Source organism: Rousettus aegyptiacus, unplaced genomic scaffold (assembly GCF_014176215.1).
Source record: "Rousettus aegyptiacus isolate mRouAeg1 unplaced genomic scaffold, mRouAeg1.p scaffold_m13_p_6, whole genome shotgun sequence".
Classification (NCBI taxonomy): domain Eukaryota; kingdom Metazoa; phylum Chordata; class Mammalia; order Chiroptera; family Pteropodidae; genus Rousettus; species Rousettus aegyptiacus.
The window spans coordinates 15,322,940-15,346,298 of NW_023416309.1; the positions used below are offsets into that span (position 1 = coordinate 15,322,940).

The 23,359-nt window shown below is 49.7% G+C and overlaps 1 protein-coding gene across 5 annotated transcripts in view; it reads right to left on the reverse strand.

The window, feature by feature from the left end:
- Positions 1-23,359, reverse strand: part of SLC29A3 (solute carrier family 29 member 3) — a 41,988-nt gene that overhangs the window by 8,536 nt on the left and 10,093 nt on the right. For 3 of the 5 annotated variants that reach the window (XM_016162314.2, XM_016162312.2, XM_036222894.1), the window contains 2 exons: positions 9,647-9,729; positions 2,499-2,725 (listed from right to left, as the gene is read on the reverse strand). In XM_016162314.2, the coding sequence (XP_016017800.2) occupies positions 2,499-2,725; positions 9,647-9,729 (310 nt within the window). Of the gene's footprint in view, positions 1-2,498; positions 2,726-9,646; positions 9,730-16,816; positions 16,898-22,843; positions 23,070-23,359 lie in introns of all 5 variants that reach the window. The other 2 variants (XM_036222893.1, XM_036222892.1) reach the window with 2 other exon arrangements.

Sequence of the window (23,359 nt, forward strand, 5' to 3'; positions counted from 1 at the left end):
ACTGTGTGACCTTCAGCAAGTTGCTTAACCTCTCTGTGCCTTCACGTCCTCGTCTGTAAAATGGGGATAATACCCACCTGTTAGGGCTATTATGAAGACTAAAAGGATTATTAGATGTAAAGTGCTCAGAACAGTGTCTGGCACAGAGAAGTGTCACATAAATCTTCTCAGATTCTCAATTAGGTGTTTGGCTATTTCTGTCCTTCCTACATCAAAGCAGCAACAACAGGGTAAACCCTTTGCCAAGAGGCTGCCAACTTCTGAGAAGCTGTAATCCCCAGTTTGTAAGAACTGGGGTTAAACTCAGTAAGACATTCCCCAGCTGCCCCGAGGAAGAGATTTAACATCACTGCCTATTGATTTTCCCCTCTCTCCTCAACTTGTAGAGAATTTACAATATTATCATCAACAACAAACCAGGCCTCCGGGAGCTCATCTTTCATGACTCCCTACTTTTATTTCATCAGTTATGGAAATACATGCAAATGAGGGGTTTAAAAAAACACCAGTACAAAACGAATGAATTGTTTCTCAGATGCCAACACAGGCAGAATTCACAGATGGGCTCCTCTGGATGAAAAAACAACCAGGCTGGTAAGGTGGCACTGGGCCTCTGGGAGAGTGGGACACCTCAGACTTTCCAGGGTGATGGGTACTCCCTGGGGGCTGCACAGAGTGATGACAATGGCTCACGGCTCAGAGTAATTAATAAAGAAGTGTCAGGACTGGACTTTTTGAAAAGTTCACAGAAGAGTTCCCTTCCCTAGAAGATTCGCAGGTGGCCAGATGAACCGAAAGGGCCCCTTGCCAACATAAAAGGTATGTGTGATCGCTGGCCTCTGAAGAGGTACCCAGCAAGGCTGACGTTCTATTGAGAAATATATCTTCCAGCAGGATGGAGGGAGATGAGAGGACAAGAGCTTCCCTTTGGGAATTAAATCCAGCATTTGGTGGCTATTTCCTTCAGCCTAGGCATGCCCTTCTTGAAGCATTGCTAGGGCATATTGATTGTATGCAGGAAACTTAGCAATGAGTCCGCTTTTATTTTATTTTAGGCCCAAGGGTTTCCCAAGATAGAGCCAGAAGCCTAATCCTCTATCAAAAATGGAAAACAGATTTGAGGTCACATCTGAACTTGACCCATTGACAGTAATTGCTTCCAATGCTGTGTTGAGAAGGATTTAGAGGCTCGAGGGAAAAGACACAGATCTTTTAGTGTTGTCTGGCACTGGTGTGGGAGCAGGAAGGGGATATACTCTTGTCGAGGTATTTGTCATCCCTGTCGCATACTACCTGGCATTATTCACTAATAGGCATACGGCAGATTCTTTGTGAAATTTTTCTCAAGTGGGCAAATGCTCACAGCATTCCGCCTCATGACAGGGATGTGTGGAAATGCTGAACAGAGCAGCTGAGCCCCCCGTCTTGCTTTCAGGGGTGGTGGTCTCCCGGGTCAGATTCTTACTAACCCAGGTCCTTTTTATCTTGTTGGGACATCTGCATGAGAGAACAAAACTGCTAAGGGCTAGAAACAGGCTTAGGATCAGCATAAACATTTCAGCTAAAGGGTTTGACCCAAGTCGTGCATCAGTGCCCCACAAAATGCCAAAGTTCAGGGTAATGGAGGAGATTGTGTACTAGGCTATCAGCACCTAAGAAGCTGAGTCTTTGTTCATCTTTGTACCCCTGGCATAACAGCATGTCTTCTATAAAATTAGAAAAGGAAAACGAGGCAGATAGAGGGGAGGAAAGAAGAATAAGAGAAGGGGGAAATGGGAAAGGAAAAATGAAGGAAAAAAGAAGGGAAAAGGGAAAGAAGAAAAGGAGGGGAAGAAAGGAAGGAATGCTGTTTCAGGAAATACACTTGGGAGCTAGACTGTGTTTCCTAAAGTGGCTGCAACCATGTCCTTCCTCCCGCCTGCTCTTCCAACAGTAGGATTTTTATACTCTCCCACTGAGCTATATGGGTCTTTGTTCTCTCCTCTTGAACTCAGATAAGCTTATCTTATGGCTATGGTGGAAGTGACCCTAAATGGGTATATCATAAAAGGAAATAATACTTCTGCCTGGCTATCTTGGGATCCTTGCTCTTATGACCCAGATGCTACCCAATGGGGAAGCCCAAGCAGCCATGGTAAGGTCCAGATGGAGAGGAATCCTGGTCCCAGCCCTGGCTGAACTTCCAGCCAACAGCCAGCACCAACGTGCCAGCCAGGCGAGCACACTATCTAGAAAGTGGATTTCCCAGCCCCAGTTGAGGAGCAAAGGACAGCTGTCTCATGAACTGCTGCCCAAATTGCAGATGTAAGCAAAAGAAATACTTTTATTGCTTTAAGTCTCTAAGTTCTGGGATGCTTCATTACACAATAACAGATAACAAAAACGTACATAACACTCATTTTCTTTTCTAGAAGGGCTGTCACATGCTCATATCTGGCTCCTTCAAATGTCCCCTGGGGTGAACTGACCTGGTAGGCTGTCTGGTCCTCAGCTCTCACCTGATATCAGTGCTTGGGAATTCCTCATAGGGAAGGAGCCTGTCATGCCGAAGACACTGCTATTAAAGATGGTGGCGGTGCCGCTGAGGACCGCCATGCAGGTGATGGTAACAGCAAAGAAGCCGTGGGTCCAAGAGGAGGTGTCCACCTTCACCAGCACGGTCATCACCACGAAGATGGTCAGCATGACAGTCAGCGAGGCCAGGACACGGACGTGAGTTGAAACTCTAGGGCGAGGATGCCAGAAGCGGTTAGGGACCCCTCAGAGCTCCATGACAGGCTGGGGCTGGTGAATGTTCTTAAGAGAAGCGGCAAGTGGTCTCAATGCTTGGGACTGTCCACTCTGCAGTCAGGAGGTCTGGGTCTGAATCCTCCCCTTCCTGGCTCACTAGCTGTGTGGCCTTGGATAACTGACTCAATTGCTCTGGTTTCAGCTTCTGCATCTGTACAATGGGGAGGAGAATGGGTCTGCCCAAAGGGGTGGTTGTGAGGATCTCCAGAGGGAAGGTATAGAGGGCAAGGAACAGTGTTTGGCTCGGGACAATGCCCAGGGGCTCTCTAGGCAAGCTCCCCGCTCCTCCTGCCATAGGGTTGAGCTAGCGCTGGCTTTGCCTGGTGTTTAAACAGAGCAGCCACCCACTGGACTTCCTTTCCCCAATATTCAGCAGTGAGAAAAGCAAAGGGAGAATAGCAAAAAAATATATCCTCATCATCCCCACTGTCATCACAGTAAACAGTACTTAATTTGTGCTAGGTAGTCCTCTAAGCATTCTCTATATGCTAAATTGTTAAATTCACATACCAGTTCTACAGATAGGTATTCTTACCCATCTCACACATACAGATAAGCAAACTGAGATCAGATGCTAAGGACCTTGCTCAAGGTCACTGGGCTGTGAACCCAGGAGGTTTGGCTACAGTCTGTGCTCTCAGAATGATACTTCAGTTCCTATTCTGAAATGAAGGAAATATCATGTGGTCTAGAATAAGAGGCCAGTGCAGAAGGATTCTCCTGTGATGGTCTCAGCTGTCATGGGCAGCAGCAGATGCCAAGCTAGTGCAGCCCCAGGCCAGACCACCCTCCCTACCCCTTCCTCCAGCATGAAAGCCCTACATTCCCTTCAGCCCCCAACCTGCCCAGACACCGCCCTGCAGGGAGAAGCAGGGAAGGCTGGCTCTCTGAGAAACTGCAAATTTTTATTTCAGGGAGAGAGAACATCATCTAAAGAGGCTGTTTAAATCATCAGATTAGACTAAGCTTTAAACCACATTGGACATTAAGTTAATTTTCCTGCTAACCAGCAGATGGGGGCTGGGAGAAAAACCAGATCAGTTATATACAATTTTTTGGTGGGGGGGGGGGGGGTGGGTGGGTTGGGAGAATAAAAAAAATTGAATAGTAGAAAAAAATACATGTGACCATATAAATAGGTGTGAAATGATGAGCATGAAAAACAAGAAAGGATTTTTTCAAAGTGTTTTTGTGGCTGCAGGCTAATGTGAGTTTCCTTCTGATCTAGCTGAAGGAAGCAGGTGCTGCCGCCTCTGCTTACTAAGGGGACAGAAGGAAGCCGGAGCAGGCTCAAGGCTGTGGTGTGAATGTGAGGAGAGGTGGAACCGGAACGCAGGTCTGCTGAGCCCCAGCCCATGGCTGTCTGCTAACATGAGTCCTCTCTGGCATGTTCATTCCAGAAGCGAGTATTGGGCAACTAGTGTGTGTCAAGCACCATTCTGGATGCTCGGGGCACAGGACACACGAGGAACAAGTATGTTGTTCTAGTATGCAGTGTGCTTTATCAGAAGGGCCACAGTGCATCTTGGGAACATCCAAGGGGCACAAAATCCATCCTGGGAGTTGCATAGGCTTTTTGGAGGTGATACTTAAGCTGGATGTAAGGTGTGTCCAGATGTGAGCGAGAGCGTGGCACATTCAGGGAACTGAAATGGAATCTGGCTGCAAGTCAGATTGGGAGCAGAGGAGGCTGGAGAGACATGGAGCCCGGGTAGGGCGCGGAATGGGTGGTAGTCTTTGCCTGCCAGCTTCCCTCCCCACAAGAACACTCCTTTTTCCACGCTGAGTTGTCCTAGCGAGGTGGCCAGCTGGCCACAAATGATGGGCATATGAGCCAGTCTGGAGTGATGAGCATATCCCAAGCCACCAGCCAGTGGATGGGGTTAGGGATTAGCAGAGGAGCCAGGCAGGGCCAGTCAGTACTCTTTGGGACTGGAAGGTGGAGAGAAGCTCTCCCTCCGCTGTGACTGTGTTGGGGCTGCTAGCTGCCAGCCACACGGGAAGAGGCCACATCCTGGACGAAGCCAAGTAGAGTCATACAGAGCCTGGAGATGGCGCATGAGTGGGAGAGCCTTGTGGGCTTGTGTGATCCCCTAAATCCAACAGTGCCTAGAGGCAGATCTTAAACTTTCCAGGTAAAGAAGGAGAAAATCCTTTTTGTATCTCTATTGTTTAATACCAAAAGTGCCAACTAACATAATCAGGGTTTCCAGCTGGGGAGCTACAAGCTGTGGGTGCCCTTCCCATGTGCTCTTCCTCTTATTAGGAATCAGGGTACAAGTGACAGGCAATTAATAGCTCCTAAAAGCAACCTTCAACCAATGCTAGGGAAGTGGGTAGATAAATACCCCAGCTCCCTCTCCCTCAGGTATGTGTGCCCCACTGACTCCCAGAGTTCCTCTGGCAGGTCAAGCTCTGTCACCCTCTGCGGGAACTGGCTCGAGGAGGCGTTCTTTATCAGCTGCCCTCCCTCCCCCGCCCCTTCTTCACTCTCCTACCTTCACCTCCCAAACAAACTACTTGCACTTGAATCCTTGTTCCAGTGTCTGTTCCTGGGGAACTCTCCACTAAGGCACATTTCCCCAGGGTCGGCAGGGGCCTAGTAGAGCACCTGAACCATTGAGGGCCCAGAGCATCAATGTAAGTGCACACCAGGTGCCCTGGAGGCTGGTGGCCAGGCCTTACCTCTGCACGGGGTGATCTTACACACTTAGCCTCCACACAGTGCCTCCCTCCCAGAAGGTGGAGCTTCCCAATGCAGCCCCAAAATAAGAGCCAGCAGGGGCACAGTGCCTGAGTCAGGAGACCAAAGCCCTTTCCGGCTCTGACCCCAACTCACTGTGTGACTGCAGGCAAATGTCCACCCTTTCTGGGCCTCAGTTTCCTTATTTTGAAAAGGATGAGACTGGACAAGATAATGTTCTGGTCCTTTCCTGCTGATGATCCTACATTTGGAGAAATTCAAGTGGAGAGAAAGGCTGGGGACAAATGCCCAACAGCTTTAACAGTTTGAGGGGCAAGAAGAAGGCACAGACAGACAATAAGGTATGCGGCGCACCTCAAAGAAAGGGCCTCATCCCCGGGGCTGTCATGGGGCTTGGTAGGCACCTGGTAACTATCTGCTGGACACGCGAATTGACAAGCAAGGATATCAGCAGTGCAGGGGCAGCTCTAAACACTGGGCCTGAAGCTCTTAGTCACTCTGCTTTGACCTCCTCGGCATGGCAGGGAGACAGCTGTGAGCAACTGCAGCGTTTCCAGCCCACTTGGGATCGGCCTCTGCCTGCAACCACCTCCTCAAACATGCTGCAGAAAAAGACCACCCCAGGAATGCTGCTAGCCTAACAGGAGCCCTCCTATGTCTGTCACCGCAAGGTAACTAACTAGCTGCTTGAACAGGAAGGTTGCTTCACAGAGAGCTGGGGGACTTCTTCCAGCCCCTACAGCAGGAGACAAGGGAAGGGGGGGTGGGGAGGTTGAGAAGGTAAATGCCATATGCATTACGAAAGCCATGCAGTTCCCAACTCTGCCCCTGATCCCCATAAAAAGCCCCTCACCTGCACAGGTCTCTTCCTAGTCTAATTATAGGCTGCATAACCCATTCTCCGCTGAGCCTCATCCATGGGTTACATGGGTAACGGGCCCTAGGGAATCTCACCAGGGGCTATTTTCAATGCTCATCAAGCTTTATGAAATGTGTCCCTGCAAGCCTGCCCCACTGCATTAATGGGGGCACACTGGCTTCACTGCTTCTCCTACCCTCAGGCAGGGAAGGCGGCCCAGGGGGTAGTGACACTGTTAGCATTTTAGGGAACGTTCAGATAAGTGTTGCCCTGGAGTCGTGATTCTGCTCTGGGACAGGGGAAGGCCAAGATGACTGCTCCGGCCCCTGGACCCTGGGGCAAGTTCTTTTGAGGGCTGCCAGCTGTACCCAGGCTGCCAGCTCCCCCCGCCCCCCCCCCTTCCAGCTTGTGAAGGCTCAGGACCCCAGGGGACTGATTTCTTCATAAGTCTCCCAAATGCAAATCCGCCTCATAAGTATTTATGATGCTGCAAATTTAACATAATAAAACACTCTGCGATTATGGATGAGCCAGTCAGAGAAAGCCAAGGTTCTCCAGGAGGCGAGAAAAGGAGACATTTCAATCTCGCACATTAAATAAAAACAGCTTAGCCCCAAACCGTCTGTCTTCCCCGCAGAGGCCTGGGAGCACTTCCCACATTGCCTTTAACCCTCTCCTCCAGCCTGGGAAAGAGTAGGCCCCTGGGTGGGCTGGGCTCCTCTGGAGGAAGCCCAGAGTCAGCTCCCTGCCCAACCTGGGTGGAAAAGGGCTGGGGAGCATGGCTGCCTGGGTGGCCCATGGCCCCCACTGCAGCTGGGGTGGGGCCTTCCTAACCAGCAACCTGAAGCCTGGGAACAGACAACCTGAAGACAGGGCACAGATGCAGGGACAGGGACGGGTTCAGTGAAGGGTCTGAGGTGTGTCTCTGGCTGCAGGGAGGAACCAGCAAAGCTGGAGAACTAAGAGGTGGAGGGCCCGCAGGTTCCAAGCAGATGTTGGGGAGAAGGGTCCCGTGAGCCTGAGTTCCCACGAGTAAAACAAAGTAAAGTTTCCTGCTCCAGGCTGTTGCAAGGATAACTGGAGAATGCCCCTGGGGAATATGAGTACTCAGAAGTGCTAACTACTCTTTCTAAAGATTATTCTTCCAGGACCCTGAGGGTGGACCCTCCCTGCCACTGCTGACCCTCTCCCAGGCCAACTCCCAGCCTGCTGAACCTCACTACTACAGAGGAGGCAGTGCCAGGTAAGACACCAGCTCAGGCCACCCTTTACTGGCCCTGTGGTCTTGGGCGCATCTCCTGACTTCCACTCGGAAAATGGGTAATGTCACAGCCTCCCTCCTGGGTTGCTGTGCATCCTACAGATCAGTAGGCATCGCTTCCTTGTTATAGTTCACATAGTGACTTCAGATCTAGAAGGAGGCAGAGATCTCATTTATGTGAGCCTGGGCTAGCCCAGCTGGACAGACCCCTTCCTCAGAAATGGCTAGGTGAGTGGACAGAGAGGATAATAAGAGGCCTAGCGAAAGGGCAATGAGAGGCTGAGGGACTCCCACATGGCTCTACCACATCTTCCTGGTCCTCCTCTTCCATCTCCTTTCTTTCCTAACGACTTTTCTTTTGAATTACTGCCAGGGAACCCAGCTCTGCCCTCCAGGGGCTGACAGTGCTAGGGGAACACCTGGTTCCACCCCCTCCAGGACTGGGGTCTCTGGAGGCTGCACCCCACCTGCTAGGACACTGAATGTAGACTCCTGTACTAGAAGAAGACATGAAGAGGCAGGTTAAGGGCCATCTAAGCACCATTCTCCTTCTTGCTTTGGTTTAAAGATGGCTGCAAATTCTTTGACATTCTTTCCATTGAGAGGTAGGGGTCTATGTCCCTTTGAAACCGAGCAGGCTTTGTGACTGCCTTGACCAGTTGAATACAGCAGAAGTGACACTATGTGACTGCAGAGACTAGGTTTCGAAAACCTTATAGCTTCTGCCTTGTCTCTTGGAAAACTTTCTCTTCAGCCACAATATGAAAAGTCCTACTACCTGAGGCCAAACAAGAGGGACCGTGGAGAGAGAAGGGAGAGAGGATGAGCGAAAGAACAAGAGAGCAAGAGAGAAAGGTGAGCTCAAGAAGGCCCAGCAGTTCAGGCCCCAGCTGTCTGCAACTACATGAGAGGCACCAAGCCAGATCTGCCAACTGAGCCTGCTGACTTCCAGAATCATGAAAGATACTAATTATTGTTATTGTTTTAAGCGGCTGTGCTTTGGGGTCATTTTTATGCACTAATAGATAATTAGAATAGCCCCATAGCATAATATGTTTGGAAAGACTGGTCTCTGCAGGCTTGGCACACATGCTGCCCTCTATCCTGTACTCAGAGCAGACATCACTAATTGATCACAGCACACTCCCCGAGGCCAGACCCACCCTAGAGCCTTGGTCAACTAGAAATCCAGGCGGTCACTACAAATTAAACAGAGTTAAGTAAAACAGATTTGCCATCAGAGATCTAAGGTTTCAGTAGGCAGTGCCCAAGAGAAGCCCAGGTTTCTGAATAATAAATAACACAGCCACTGTTAGGACCTAGTGGTAACTTAGGGGAAATGCAAAGTAGCTAGGGCTGCTGCCTTTCTAAACCTAAATTGAGAAAGGATAGCAACAGCTGTCCAGGAGATCTCAGGGTCATGCTAGTTTGCCTGGATGTCTCCTAAATCATTCCTTCTTCCATGGTGCATCCAGATGGAAGCCCTCTCCCAGCCCTTCACTAATGCAGCATTATTAGTTCCCTACTGACCCCTTTGTGAAGGGTTGACACACAAGCTGGTGTTACAGCTTAGTGCTGTGATCTATTTCCACAAAGCCAGAGCCAGACTTGTGGGATGCCAGGCTCTTCCCTTCTGACTGCTCTTAGAAATGCTTGGAAGACCAGCTTCCACAGCCTTGCTTCCCGGTCCTATCCAACCACCCGTGTGATCTCTCCACAACAGCCCGGGCAGCTGTTGATAGACAGGTTCCCCTGAAAAAAATAGGGGAGAAGACCCATTTCCCTACATGCCTTCTGCTGGCTGCTGACATGATGTCATAGCATGTGGCTGGAAAGTGAAAGTCCATTCTATAGGCAGGGTCCCAGGTACCTGATCTGACTTCTCAATCTTCATGGAGGAGTCTAAGCTGCCTGTCTCCTACTTTGGTGGCCACCATTTAAGCAGGTAGAAAAGCAGCAGCTGCAGACAAAAGGGGAGTGGAGAAGGCTGGAGGTGAAGGTCAGGTCTGAGAGAGGAAGGAAAGTGGCCTACCTGTTGACGAGCAGGAAGTTCGCCATGAGGCACAGCACGGAGGGCACGGTGGAGGCGATGGAAAGGTAGCTCTCAAGGTAGTTCTGCAAACACAGAAGAGGCCACTGAGGTCGCTTGGGATGGGGGAGGGGACACACAGACAGGCCTCTCTTGGTGGGGCTTCTCCCCACTGTCTTCAGATACTTAGCCCATGGTCAAATTTCAGAATTAACCAAATGGGTTTTGTTGTGACCCAACCACATTCTCACAATCTTGCAACTGAGGCCTCTTAAGACTATACCAGGCCCCAAACCCTGAGGGGAAACTTTGTTCTGATGCAGGATTCGCTCCCTCAATAGAGCACCCACCCAAGGTCAAAGCTATTTTGGGAAGTGGCTCCTACATTGGCCAAGATGAGGGAAAAGGGCATTTTCCTAGAAGCAGCTCAGGATTTTATAGACAAAGAGTGCATGAGATCCCTAATAAGATGAAGAATTCCTCACTGTAATGTGCTGGAACTTAGAGCTAAAGAAGCTGTGTGGCAACTGTGTTTTTCAAAACTCAGAGAACTGTCTACTCATTAGGGTGTATTTTACTATGTGCACATTATCCTTCGATATACCTATTAAAAAAAAAAAAAAAACCATTGGACAGGGCTGACAGACCTTGGCTTACTATAGTTCAAACCATGAACCCCAGGTTGGTAATGAAGGGTTCTAAGCTGTGATAATGGCTTGCCTGTATTAAGCATTTACTGTGTGCCAAATACAAGGGCTTTATATGAATTATATTGTTTACCCTAAGAAATAAAAAAGAAGCTGTGAGTATTCTATGCTGGAAAGCCTACGAAACTGAACTGAACTGAGGAAATAGCTTGAGTTACAAATGTGCCAAGCACAAAGAACAATGTGTGCAAAAAACTTGCCAATGTGCAAAGAACTCTGGCAATTGTAAGGATCACTACAGAGTATAAGACATGCTTCCTGCCTGGTAGGAGCAGAGTGTACCACTGGGGGTGTAAGATAGAATGTGAAGGTTTTTTAACATCTCGAAACACCACAGGAAGAGATGTTAGAATTCTTGGATGTGTGTGTGTGTGTGTGTGAGAGAATTTTTTTTTTTTTTTTTTTTTTTTTTTTTTTTTGCCAAATCAGAGGCAGGAACAGAGAGTTTCAAGGGAGTTCCAGGTAGGAGAGTGGGGTGAGTGGAGCTAAGTACTTGAGAGAATGAGAATGAGAATGAGTGCAGGTTTGGGTCCCAGCGGAGATGGGATTTGAGTCGGACCTTGAAACAGTGTTAGATCTCCCCGTTCTGGGAGAGTTTGATTGCAATGTGGAGGCCAAGAAAGAAAGATGTCATAATGGGCTCCTGTAGTCTGAAGCAGACCGTTCCACTGTCCCTTTTTAAGCCTGCAAAGTGCTTTGTGGTCTTTGAAATCTGCACCCTGAATGTAAGGTCATGGCAGCCCTGCAATTAAAATGATAATCACAGCTTGTCTGGTCTATCAACCATGAGCCTTAGAAATAGCCTTCTTCCTTTGAGGTGTCACCTCATTGTTCCTGCCCTGATGGGCTCAGCAGAGCCTGGACTGGTCCAAGGCACTCAGTCAATTACATCTTGACACAGTGGCTGGGCCTACGTGAGGCCAGGCAGGCACCAGGTGAGAGCAATGGAAAAAGGCCCTGAGGAACAGACAGCTGGGGACCAAGACTGCCTCCAGTGCAAGCCCCCAATGAGGCGCCCTTCATTCAGTGGCTGCTCATTCCGTGGCAAGTCCATGCAGGACCATCACAGGGGATGCAACATCTGTCATTGTTTTTTTTGAGCAGGCTCAGGCTCCCTGAACATTTTAGGAATGGGGACTTTCTAGGTAATTGAATGTCTTGTTTGTTGATACTTCACAGGAATTTGTTCTTTTAATGTTGGATAGCTTTTTAAATATTGACCACTGGGTAAGGCTATGACTCCCTTTCTGCTGATTGAGCCCATTTTTCTGCTTTTTGGGGTGGGAGTACAGAATGGACCTTGGCCATCTTTCTACTGGTGCAGATCAGGGGCTGCAGATAGTGATGTAGGTTGACTCAGCACATCCTACAGAGCTTTTTAAAACCAAATTCCTGATATTGACATGTGGTGGTTTTTACTTATTTACTGCTTTTGCCTATAAATAGAGTTCTAGCAAATTGAGATGTGGTGGGCAGACTCTTAAAGTGGCCCCTCGATCCCAGCCTCCTGTGTTCATACCCAGTAGAATCCCTTCCACTGAGTGTGGGTGGGACCTGTGACTCACTTCCAACCATGAGAATATAGCAAATGTGACAGGTATACATGATGATGTTGCATGAGGTAGTAGCACCTGTCTTGCTAGACTTTTTTCCTCTGTTTTTAGCTTGGAGGAGGCAAGTGGCCATGCTGGAGAACACCACGTGGCAAGGATAGCAGGTGACTCCTAGTTGCTGAGAGTGGTTTCTGGCCAACACCCAGCATGAAACAAGCTCTTGGTTCTATAACTGCAAAAAGCTGACTTCTGCCAACAATCCAAATCACCCTGTAAGTGATCCTTCTCCAGTCAGGCCTCCAGTGAGACCACAGTCTTGGCCAATCCCTTGACGGCAGCCATATGAGACCCTGAGCCGAGGACCCAGTTAAACCGAGCCCAGAATCCTGGTCTACAGATACTGTGAGATAACAAATATGTGTTCTTTTAAGTCACTAAATTTGTAGTATTTTGTTAAGCAGCAATAGATTCCTAATTACTGAGGGTTTTGGATAGCTGAGTTCCTACTAACCAGGGTTTTTCTGAATATTATAACCTTCCTATTATAATTTAAATCCAGTTCCTCAACAAAAACTGGGACAATGGATCATGATCTTTTATTCACCCTCATGCCAGACATGCAGGCCAATGTGTCTGCCCATGAGGGGAACAAAGGTTATGCTTGCTGACCATATCAGTCCCCTTAGCCTTTCCTCACCAAATCCTTTCCTGAAATTAGAATCATTTTCGCAAGTGGCATGCACCTACTTTAAGGAACTCAATTTAGTTTATGTGCCACCCCAGATCGACTCACCTCGCCTGCTCCTCAGGCCATTTGCCTTGCTACTTGCTCCCATGCTACTTGTGCCTATGCATTGCTGGACTGTACCCACGAAGTCTCTTGCTCCTTGAGTGGCTGGGGCGTGGGGAGGGAGGGCAGGTGACACTCTCTGTAGGGTGGGGTAGGCAAAGCTTTGACCAATGAGAGATGAGAAGGAGACAAGATTGAAATTCCTGGACTTTCTTCTCCTCCCTACAGACTCGGAAATGCGGCGACTTCATGTGGCGTTTCAGGAGACAGCTCATGTGCCCGAGCAATCAGGTGCGTTTGGTTGTAAAGCTGTGGCCAACTGAGAAATATTGCAGCCTGTATTTGCTCTCTTCCATCCCTGCCTTACTTCCCCTTTCCCCTCACTCTTACTTCCCTAGAGAGTACTGGCACAGCAGGTGTTGCCTCAGGCTCCTAGGTAAGAAGCAGCCCACAGTGAAGGCCCTACATGCAATTCTTGATTATGCACTTTGCAGACCTGCAGCTAGCGCTTCCTTCTTGGGTTCACGTCATTTGCATACAAGAGTGTTGGAGCCACCTTCTCCCATTTTACTCGAGGAATCCTAAAGACATTTGAATACTGGTTCAAACTCATTGCAATTAGAATGGTAATGGTACTGTTGCCTCCAAAGCAATCTGTAATCTCTGTCTCATAGGGTGATTTTATGTAACTAAGTTTTGGGATAATTCATACCATAGTTCATCCTATGTGGGCCTGATTCCTGAAAGCGCCCTCAAAAGTCTCTGTTGTTATTTATCGCACCAGGTGTCCAGCAACATGGTTGATGAGCATGGCCTCTACCTCCAGAGATGAACCCAAGGACCCCAAGGTCAGCTCTTGCCACAGAGGAGTGGAGGAATGAGAAGATCACCACCAGTTCAATGCAATGGCCACCTTGTATGACAGTGGAGGCTGTGCTTTGCATAACCAGAGGGTACCACTCCTGTAGACTGCAATATGAACAGAGCCCCTCAGAACTGTACAACAGTTGTTTACATAGCCCATAGAAAACCTGCATCCCTGGGGGTCAGTTTGAGTTACATAACTACAGGTGGAAGATCATGTGTGATTCAGCAAGAAGGCAGGACAGGACATTTTGAGATGATGAAGCCTCCCCAAGCAGGTTTCTCTGCCTCAGCAGGGAGCCCAATCCCTGGGTGGCTATGGTTCATCCAGATCAGCATTGCTTCCTGTTTCAAGACTTCCTTTGTTTACTGAAGATGTGGCAAGCCCTTGTGTATCCAGCGTCATCTGGTATTTGGTGTATAAAATAGAAAAGACAAGGTGCCTGATGCCCTCAGGGAGCGTGTAGTCTGGTGTGATCCTACGATGTTACAAGGTGCAAAGGGAAGGGGGAAGGTGGGAGCCGGGGGCTTCCCACAGGAGTTCCCTGAAAAACTAGGGGAAGTTTGCGAGACAGATATGGGGAGGTGGGGTGCTACTGAAGAGAGAAACAGCATTCTAAGTGGAGGGACAGCATATGCAAATGCATGGAGAGATGGTTCTTTGTCATTTAGGACCCCAGCCCAAGTTTATTTGTTGGAACAAACCTCCTGAGGTTTTTCTCAGCATCAGTAGGAATTTACTCAGCTGAGACAATTCAAACACACTAGGAGAGAGGCAGGGAAGGAGTCAAGGCACCCACCTTGCCCCTTCTGGATACTAATGGGAGAGTGGCCCTATCAGTCACTATTCTGAATTCTAAAACCCCAGGTGAGGCAAGGCAAAGAGAAAACTTCCGCTCCTGAACATCCCATCTAATCTCCCTGCCCTCTACTATCTCCCTGTATTCTGAAACTACCTGGGGCTCAGGAGAGTTTAGCACTTGGCCTCTGGCAGCAGTAGCATCAGAGGCCATCCTTGGCATGTGCCAGGTAATCCAAGTATGGAAATGGAAGCCCTGTAGAGTACCAGGTTAACTGACATTTGAACAAAACTGCTTACACGTGGCCTGCACAGACCCTAGTGCATCTGCTTGTAACACAGCCTGTAAGAGCAAGGCAAAGATAAGATTGTTCCCAGTTTACAGATAAGAAGCCTGAGGTTCACAGAAGTAGACGACTGCATAGAGGTACACATTTGGTGAGTGCTAGGAACAACAGCTTCTGATGCAGGGCAAAGCAGGGCAGGGATAGGGTAGGGAGATATTTATCATCACTCCACAAACCACTCTAGCTGAGGCTGCCTGCCTCACAGATGCACAAGCCCAAACACTGTCACTGTGATTGCAGCATGTCACTGGGATGCCCAGTGGCCAAGACAGATGGCCCACATGCCTTTCTAGCAGCAAGCAGGGACCAGCTCTTGGGGTCTGAGGTCCCAGTCCCAGTCCTTAAGTGCAGGGTACCTGCCTGGGCCAGCAAATGATAGGGTTTCTCTCCCCTCTGCCTGTTAACTTCTCTTCTCATCAAACCCCACTGTCCAGTCACCTGAGCATTTCCATAGGCCTGTGAATCTGAGTAGTATTAAAAAGAAAAAAAAAAGATTAAGAGAAAGGCCCTCACTTTTGTCAGCCACCTGAAATGGATGGACACGGTCTGTTGCTAAGCACAGACCATGTTAAAGAGGATGTTATAGCTGGGAAGCACCAGGCAGGCCTCCAGCTTCTCTCCTGACCATGCAAACCTGGCAAAGCCTCCTGGGTTGTGTGGGGGTAGGGCTCAAAACCCAGCCTGTGGACATACCCTGGCCCAGGGATGCCCATGCCAGTGTCCCCTCCCCCGGGGGCCAGGTAGGCATGGAAAAGCCACTTGTGGCCCGGACACGGGGCACTTGATTCACTTGCAGTGGAGATGAGAGAACTCATTTTCATTGGTTACACTCTGGCCCAGTTTGTAAACACCAGGAATGGGGACAGATGCTCTTCAAACACGATTTAAAAACCCGCTGGAGCCAGCTGGCCAGATGTGAGGCCCATTTTACGATGGGGAACATTTCCTCTCTACCACCATGCTGAGAGGCTCCGTGCTAAGCATCTCTTCTGGAAGAATTTAATTCTGGGCTCAGAGTCCAGGTAAAGAGGTTTCTTCGGGCAGGGAAGCCCCGAAATGAGCCCGTTTATCTCTGGCAGGCCCTGGTTAAGCTTCCTCTCCCCTGAATGCCATTTGGGCACTTTGAAATAAGTGCGACAAATTAGTCACAAGCTGCGGCAGACTAACTCGGTGCCCGAGAGCCTGGTGGCTTCAGCGAGTCAGCTTTGTGCAGCCCCCACCTCAAGAGCGAGGCAGCAAAGGCAGCCGGGCTCCTGCGGGGCGAGAGAAAAAGCGATTCAAGCCTGGGGGTGGCAGCTCGAGGCAGCAAAGCGTTACCTGGATCACAGGGGCATGAAATTAGCAGCAGCGAGCAGGCTGGATCCAAGAATAGTTTGCCACTGCGAACTTGCTGCCCTCGGATAGACAACTTCTGTGGCCTGGGATGTTGCAGGGGAGGCTCCCTCACCCTGGCATGGGCCAGTCATTGCTGGGCAGGCCAAGAAGTGAGCAGAGGGCAGGTATCCCTCCAAACAGTGCAGCTGAAGTCCTATCTGCCAGTGCCAAGGCCCCAGATTTGGGACACTGGTCCCAAGAAAGCTAACGGTGTGTGGCCAGGGGCATGGATGAGCTGAGAGCTAGCTGGGCAGGGTGGGAAGGGCAGTGCCTGTTCCAGGGGAGAGTCAGGTAAGGGAAACAGGAATCTAGATCAACCTATGTGTGATGGGGTGGCCAGGGGCCCAAGCGCAGAACAAAGCTGGTATCAGAATCAGACAGGTAAACCCTGGAAATATGCTGTCCAGACACACCCAGCCATGACACTAAAGATATGGAATCTCCATCAGCCCTCTGATGCTTGGCAGGCCTTCTCCAGGCCCGGGCTCCCTGGGGCCATTACAAATCTTGCTCTTTTAACAGCTGAGGCCCTCCCCACCCGCAATCTTTTTTTCACATCTCCTTTGGAATCCCCACCAGAGGATAAGCACAACTCTTGAAGTTTTCTGAAATGAGCCTCCCCACCTCCCTTCCCATCTGTGTAAAGCTTCTGGGAGCACGACTTCTTTCCTCTCGGCAAGAAGGTGCTCTTCCAACAGCCCAAGCTGGCTTCTTAGAGACTTGCTCCATGAATTCTCACCTTCCTTTCCTGCATTTTCTCTCTCAACCTTCATTGCTGGTCCTTCCTTCTCTTCCGCCTAAGAGGCTCACTCAGGTATCCCTTGGGCAAAGAAAAAAACCCTCTTTGACTCTGCTGTCTCTGGCCAAAAGACCCCTCCTTCCCTTTGCTCTAACTTCCCTTAAAAGGCAGCCCATGCCCTCACTGCTAACGACTTACCCGCTCCCCAGCTACTCAGGGAAACACTCCTTCCAAAGGTCCTCTTTGCGGCCCACCCATAACCAACGCCTGGTCTCGGTCTTCACGCTCCTGTCACTACATACCACCCCATCTATCATGGGTCGACTAGTGTCCCCGCAAAATTAATGTCTACCCAGAACCTCAGAATATAACCTTATTTGGAAATAGGGTCTTTGCAGATTTAAGATGAGGTCACACTAGATCAGGGTGAGCCTTAAATCCAGTGACTAGTGTCCTTATAAGGAGAGGGCATGCAGACAGACACAAAGGAAGACCCCCACGTGAATGCGGAGGCAGAGATGGGAGTTATGCTGCCATGGATGCCAGATTGCTGGGAGGCCCCAGAACCCGGAAGGGCCAAGACAAGATTCTTCCTGGAGTCTTTGGTAGGTGGAGCATGGTCCTGCTGGCCCCTTGAGTTTGGACTTCTAGCCTCTAGAACTATGAGAAGAAAATTCCTGCTGTTTTAGGCCCCTGGGTCATGGTGCCGTTAGGCAGCTACAGGGAACCACCGCGCCTTCCCTCCAGCGCACTCCACTTCAACGCAGAGAACCCCCTTCCCACACTTCTCAGCAGTTCAGTCCACCTCTGCTCCCTCTGCCACCAGAAGGGCCTCTTGAACCCCGTCCTTAGTTTCCTCTCTCCTGTGCTATAGTCCTGGCCTTGGGAAGCTCCCTTTCCTGGCTCTGAAAACTCCCATGCCTACATCAGTCCCTGCCTCCAGCACAATTTTCACTGCCTGCCAGGCACCCAGCCTGGGTGGCCTGCCGAGCCCAGCTCCAAGCTCCCAAATCAGAGGCCTTCAAGAGACGAGCACTACCTCCGGAGCCTCCATGGCCAACTCTTCTTTCCTTCTCGGTGCCCCCTCTTCAAGTTTCTTTGGTTGCCCCTTCACCCTCACCTAGGTCAATCATGTGGGACCACGTCCCCACCACCTAACTATGGCTCCCGTTCCCACTCAAACCTCCAAGACTCCCTTCTGCAGGGCCTGGATGCCAGCCACCCTCCTAAGTTCCCACGTCTCCCCATGCCTTCACTCAAGCTCCTCGCTGGGCTGCCACCCTCTGCCTCTCCCCCTCTAAGCTATGCCCAGCTATCCTGTCCTGGTCAGCTTCGCGGGGCTCAGCTACTGCACTCACTTCTCCATAGAGCCTTGCCTCCTGCCCCCTCCTTGGAACTTCTAAGGCACCGTCCCTTCTCTTTTGGACCATTTTTGGGACACCCTGGGGACTCTAGTTTGCGTAAATGATGGAGCAGGTGAATTTGAGAGAAAGATGAGTGGTTTCAGGTAGCGGACTGAAAAGAGGTGTTTGCTTCAGAAGGTGTAGGGGCCTATAAAGACCTCTGAATGGCAAATCACTATGGTCAGTGCAAGGCACAGAGGGGTCACTTGGCAGAAGTGGGTGGAAAGACTGGAGGGGGAGAAGCAGACGGCAGTGGCAATGTACTTATCCATTCATTTATCCACTCACAAAATATTAAAGACAGTTGATCTTCTAGAGCTCCTTCACTTATTCAACAAATAATACCTGAACACCATATACTTGCCCAACCTGTGCTAGAGGCCAAGGATGCCATGGTGCTCTAGTGACAGAAGCAAGACAAAAAAAAAAAAAAAGGGTAAACAGCAATTGAGAAAATAACAGACTGTAAGTTACAATAGATGCAATAACAAGAAAAACTAAATAAGGGTTAAAATAGAGCCTAATAGGGGATTGGCCAGGGTAGTGAGGCATGACCTCTTAAAGGAGGTGATGTCTGGACAGTAACCCAAGGATGAGCCATGTGAGGGGTGAGGGAAAAAGCTTTCTAGATAGAGAGAACAGCCACGGTTGGCCCTGAAGCAGGAATGAATTTGATGTGTTCAAGCAACTGGAAACCGAGTGATCCCAGACTACGGACTGAGGGAGGGAGTGGAAGGACCAGGCTGGTGGCATGGGCAGGGCTGGGATGTCTGACTAGGGTCACAGCCACTGCAGGATTCTAAACAGCTGAGAAACTTGGTACCAACACACATTCACTAAACCATCCCCACACTCTGCTATTCTGAGTGCTTTTCACATATTCACTCCCTCAATGCTCACAGCACCCCTCTTAGCGAAGATTCATGTTGCAGATGAGGAAACTGAGGCTCAGAAAGGTCAGGTACTTGACGAAAGTCACATAGCTCAAACCCCCAGAGCTTGCAACTTTACCTGGCAGTGAATGGCCTCCCTATTTTATGTCTTAAAGAGATCACTTCTAGAAAACCAATAAAATGCACCTAAGCCATGAGAGAACGAGCGAGAGAGAGCGAGAGAGAGAGAGAATATCACTTTTGCAGCCTCCATGGAAAACTGATTGGACCGGTGGCCCATGAGGCTGAGGCCAGGATGATAGCCACAAAGGGGAGAGTTGGAGGGACTTGAGCCATTTGAGAGGTAGAACTGACAGGACTTTCTGACAGATTGAATGTAGGGCAGAAGGACGGAGGAAAATAAAGGGTAAACCCCTAACTCTTAGTCTTGACCGATTTGGAGTAAGTAGGGTAATACTACAGACTAGGCAAGGAAGGGTGTCTGCATCAGTGTAGTCTGAGCACGCCAGGTAAAATAACGACCCCACAATGAGATTCCACACTCCTGAATGCAGAACCTCGGTATATAATCCTGGGACAAAGGTCTTCTTCCTGTGCCCTGTCTCCACGCCAGCCCAGCAATGAAAAACACTTAGAGGTCAACTCATGATTCTGAACGTACTTGTTGAGCTCAATAGATATTCTAGTCACAGGGAATTTAGTCCAAGCTCCTGCTTCATGGAACTGATGGTCCGGTCAAGGAGACACTCAGGAAATGCATAAGTAGATAATATGTCAGGCAGTGGTATTTGGAAGAAAAATTACGCAGGGCAAGTCCCTCTATCACAGATCTCAGAACACTGGGGAAAGAACCACAGGGAAAGGTCTAGTGCAGGGGTCAGCAACCCCCAGCCCCCAAGGCCAGAGCTGCACCTCTGTTTTTGTCAATACTTGAAAACGGTCCCTGCCACTTGTTTACAGATTATCTATAGTGGCTTCTACTCTACAAGGGGACAGTTGAGTAGCTGCAAGAGATCAGGTGGCTCAGAAGCCTAAAATATTTACCATCTGGCCCTTTGCAGGAGTATGCCAACCTCGGTCTAGTTTTTGAAATAAGGAAACGGAGCCCCAAGTCACCCAGCAAATTTGAACCTGAGTGGGAAACAGAGCCCCACGTGCCCATCATGAAGGGTGAGCACAGAAAATGGAAACATCATTTCTGTCCACCATTTCACCCCCTCCTCCGTCAAAGCTTTACCAAGCTCCCTAACAAAGGCCAAGTGGGGCTCTGATTTTCATCCTTTTTGTTCCCGCCATTCACCCTCAGGCTGGAACCACACAGTAGGTGGAGAAGTGGCTCCAAAACAGCAGAAAGGGTCAGAAAGGCAGAGCGCCCTGTAAACACATGAACAAGGGATCCTGACCTCTGAGGGGTGAGAACTGATTCAGGGCTCAGTCGCTGCTGATGCCAGGGCCAGCCTTTGCTTCCTCTTCTGCAGCCAGACCATGTGGCCAGGCCAAGGAGGAAGAGGCCTTTCAAGAAACTCCCCACCCATCTGCACGGCCCTCGCCTGACCAGGCCAGCTTCTGCAGCCCCCGGATGGCCAACATGAGTTAGCATCCCAGGGCTGTTCCAGGGCTAGGGGATAGGGACCAGGCTCTGTGGCATGTGGGTAAAGAGGATGTGGTCTGAGGGTGCTCCAGCTGCTCTCTGCAGAAGGAAACCCAGGAGAACCACCAAGAAGAGGGGGTCCTGAGTAGACCCAGAAAACAATTCTTCACTCAACATGTTGTCTCCTCTGTGGAGAGGCTATTTCTCTTTGGAGGTCCATATAGGTCAAAACCCACAAAACCACTATAGGCCTTGGGTGTGTGTGCGTGCACGCGTGCACACACACACACACAACACAAATAGACACATGCACAGAGCACCCAGAAGAGGCCAGCAAGGGCCACCCACCCCCATCCCTCCCAGACAATGATCCCCCTAACTACGGTGCCTGGCACAGACTCCAATTTGGTTCTGCTCTCTGGGTACTCCCAATGATCAATCACGTTAAGGAGACACTTGAGCACTTAAGGCTCAGGCCATGTTCTAATTTGTCGAGGAAATCGCCTCTGGATTCTAAGGACAAGTGCGGGAAGAAATAAAATCGAAGGCAGAGAGGGAGTGATCGATAGCCCAGGAGGGCCAGGGAGCAAGGTGAGGGAGGGGAGATGGGGCCATGAGCACGAGGGGAGAAAATAAAAAGAGAATTCGAGAAGTCTGAGGCCACCGAAGGCATGACTGACAGCGTTTCAAGTCGGGCTTTTTCTCTCCCTCTGCAGGACGCAGCAAGAGCTAAAAACAGAAGAAAAAGCCATCACAGGTATATTTATTGGGAACGGCATGCTGGCTGGGTCTGCATTTAGAATCAGAGGGTGAACAAGGGAATAAAAAAAAATGACTCACTTTTGATTCTAATTTTTAAAAATGATTTAGAGCAGCCATCCACACTAGCCCAAGCAACTAGGCAGCTGGGGGGAGGGACCTGCCCTCTCTGCCTGGTGGCCACTCATCCACAACCTCTGCGGGAAGCCTGGATCCCCTTCCCATCCCTCCTGACTCCTAGACCCGCCGGCCCTATCTTGTTCTGGGACAACAGGCTCAAATGAAATCCTGCTTTAATATGTCCTCGTGGTGGAGAGGAGGGGTGTTTCACTCAGCACCATTCTTTGGACTTCTGCTCTTCAAAAGTGGATTGCTGATGGAATCTATGCATCTTTTCCATTTGGAGAGACGTGAGTTATACTAGAAGCATCGTGATCCATCTACATGCAGAACGGTGCACGCTTCTTAAGAAAGAGCATGTAGCATGAAGGAAGTAGCTCCCAGATACCTGCCTCTGCCCCTCCCCCCTTGCCGCCAGCTGGCCACGTCAGAAACACCTGGCAACAGCATCTGAGCCCACCCTGGCAGAAGGAGCAAGCAGGGCAGGGTCTGAGAATCTGGGCATTTGCCAAGTGCCCCAGAAAATATGCCAATTTGGATAATCTTCGGTTGTAGCTTTTCTCATTGTAACCCTGTGGCACCAGCAAGTTACTTATTGCCTCCATTTTCCTGCTGTGAGGTCACAGGCAAATAGGAGGAACAGGGGTTTTTAAATTACAGGTTGCAACCCACTAAAGCAGGGGTCCCCAAACCCCAGGCCATGGACCAGTAGCAATCTGTGGCCTGTCAGGAACCATGCCACACAGCAAGAGGTGAGCAGCGGGTAAGTGAAGCTTTATCTGTATTTGCAGCCACTCCCTAGTGCTAGCTTCACCGCCTCAGCTCCACCTCAGATCATGAGGCATTAGATTCTCACAGGAGCACTGGTCCCTAGTGCCAAAAAGGTTGGGGATCACCGTACTAAAAAATATGAAATCCACTTAATGGGTCAGGACCAGAACTGAATATCTTCTTATTTTTGGCTGTCTTCTCTCCTATTGCTAAACATGAACTCATCTGCATGCTTTTCTGGGACCCCCTCCACTGTGCCCCTGAGCCCATACCCTCTGCCTGTTCACGGACCTCACTCAGCCGTGCCTCCTCCTCATCCTAGCACCCACTGCACTCTCTCTACTGGGCCATTCACATTGGTACACAAACTGGCTGCTCTTCCTCCTGTATTAACAATAAAACCAAACGAGAAAATGGATACCCTTCTTGATCACATGTCCCCTGGAACCCCTGCCTCATTTTTCTAGAATGAGAGAGTTTTAAAGCAAACCTCCTAGAGAGTTCTCCAGGTGTGCCGTCTCCAGGGTCCCTCCGCCAACCTCTCACTCGCAGCCTTGGGTCCAGCTTCTGCTCCTTTCCCCACAGTGCTGCTTCCCAAGGCCACCGAGGACCTATACAAGGTTAAAATCCAAAGGCAGACTCTCCATCCTCAGCCTGGGTGGCTCATAAGCCACTTATAAGATCAGCACAGGTGATTGCTTGCTCCTCCCTGAAAACTAAAATCAGAGATTTTGTGTTTAAAGTATAGATGCCGCTTCATGAAACTATTGTTTTCATTATGGACATGTAGGTCTTGTACATTTCATTTAGGTGAAATGTGCACGGCAGTCAAAAGAAGTCTAAAAACATCTGAAAACAACGACATGGGACAAAAGGTTCAGGGCATGGACAACATGGATACAGATGGCCCAGTGTGCGCCCCAGCTGTCATTTACTTTGTGCCTGGGAATAAATTACCTACATTTTTCGAGCCTTGGTTTCCTGCTCTGTAAAATGGGTATAACAC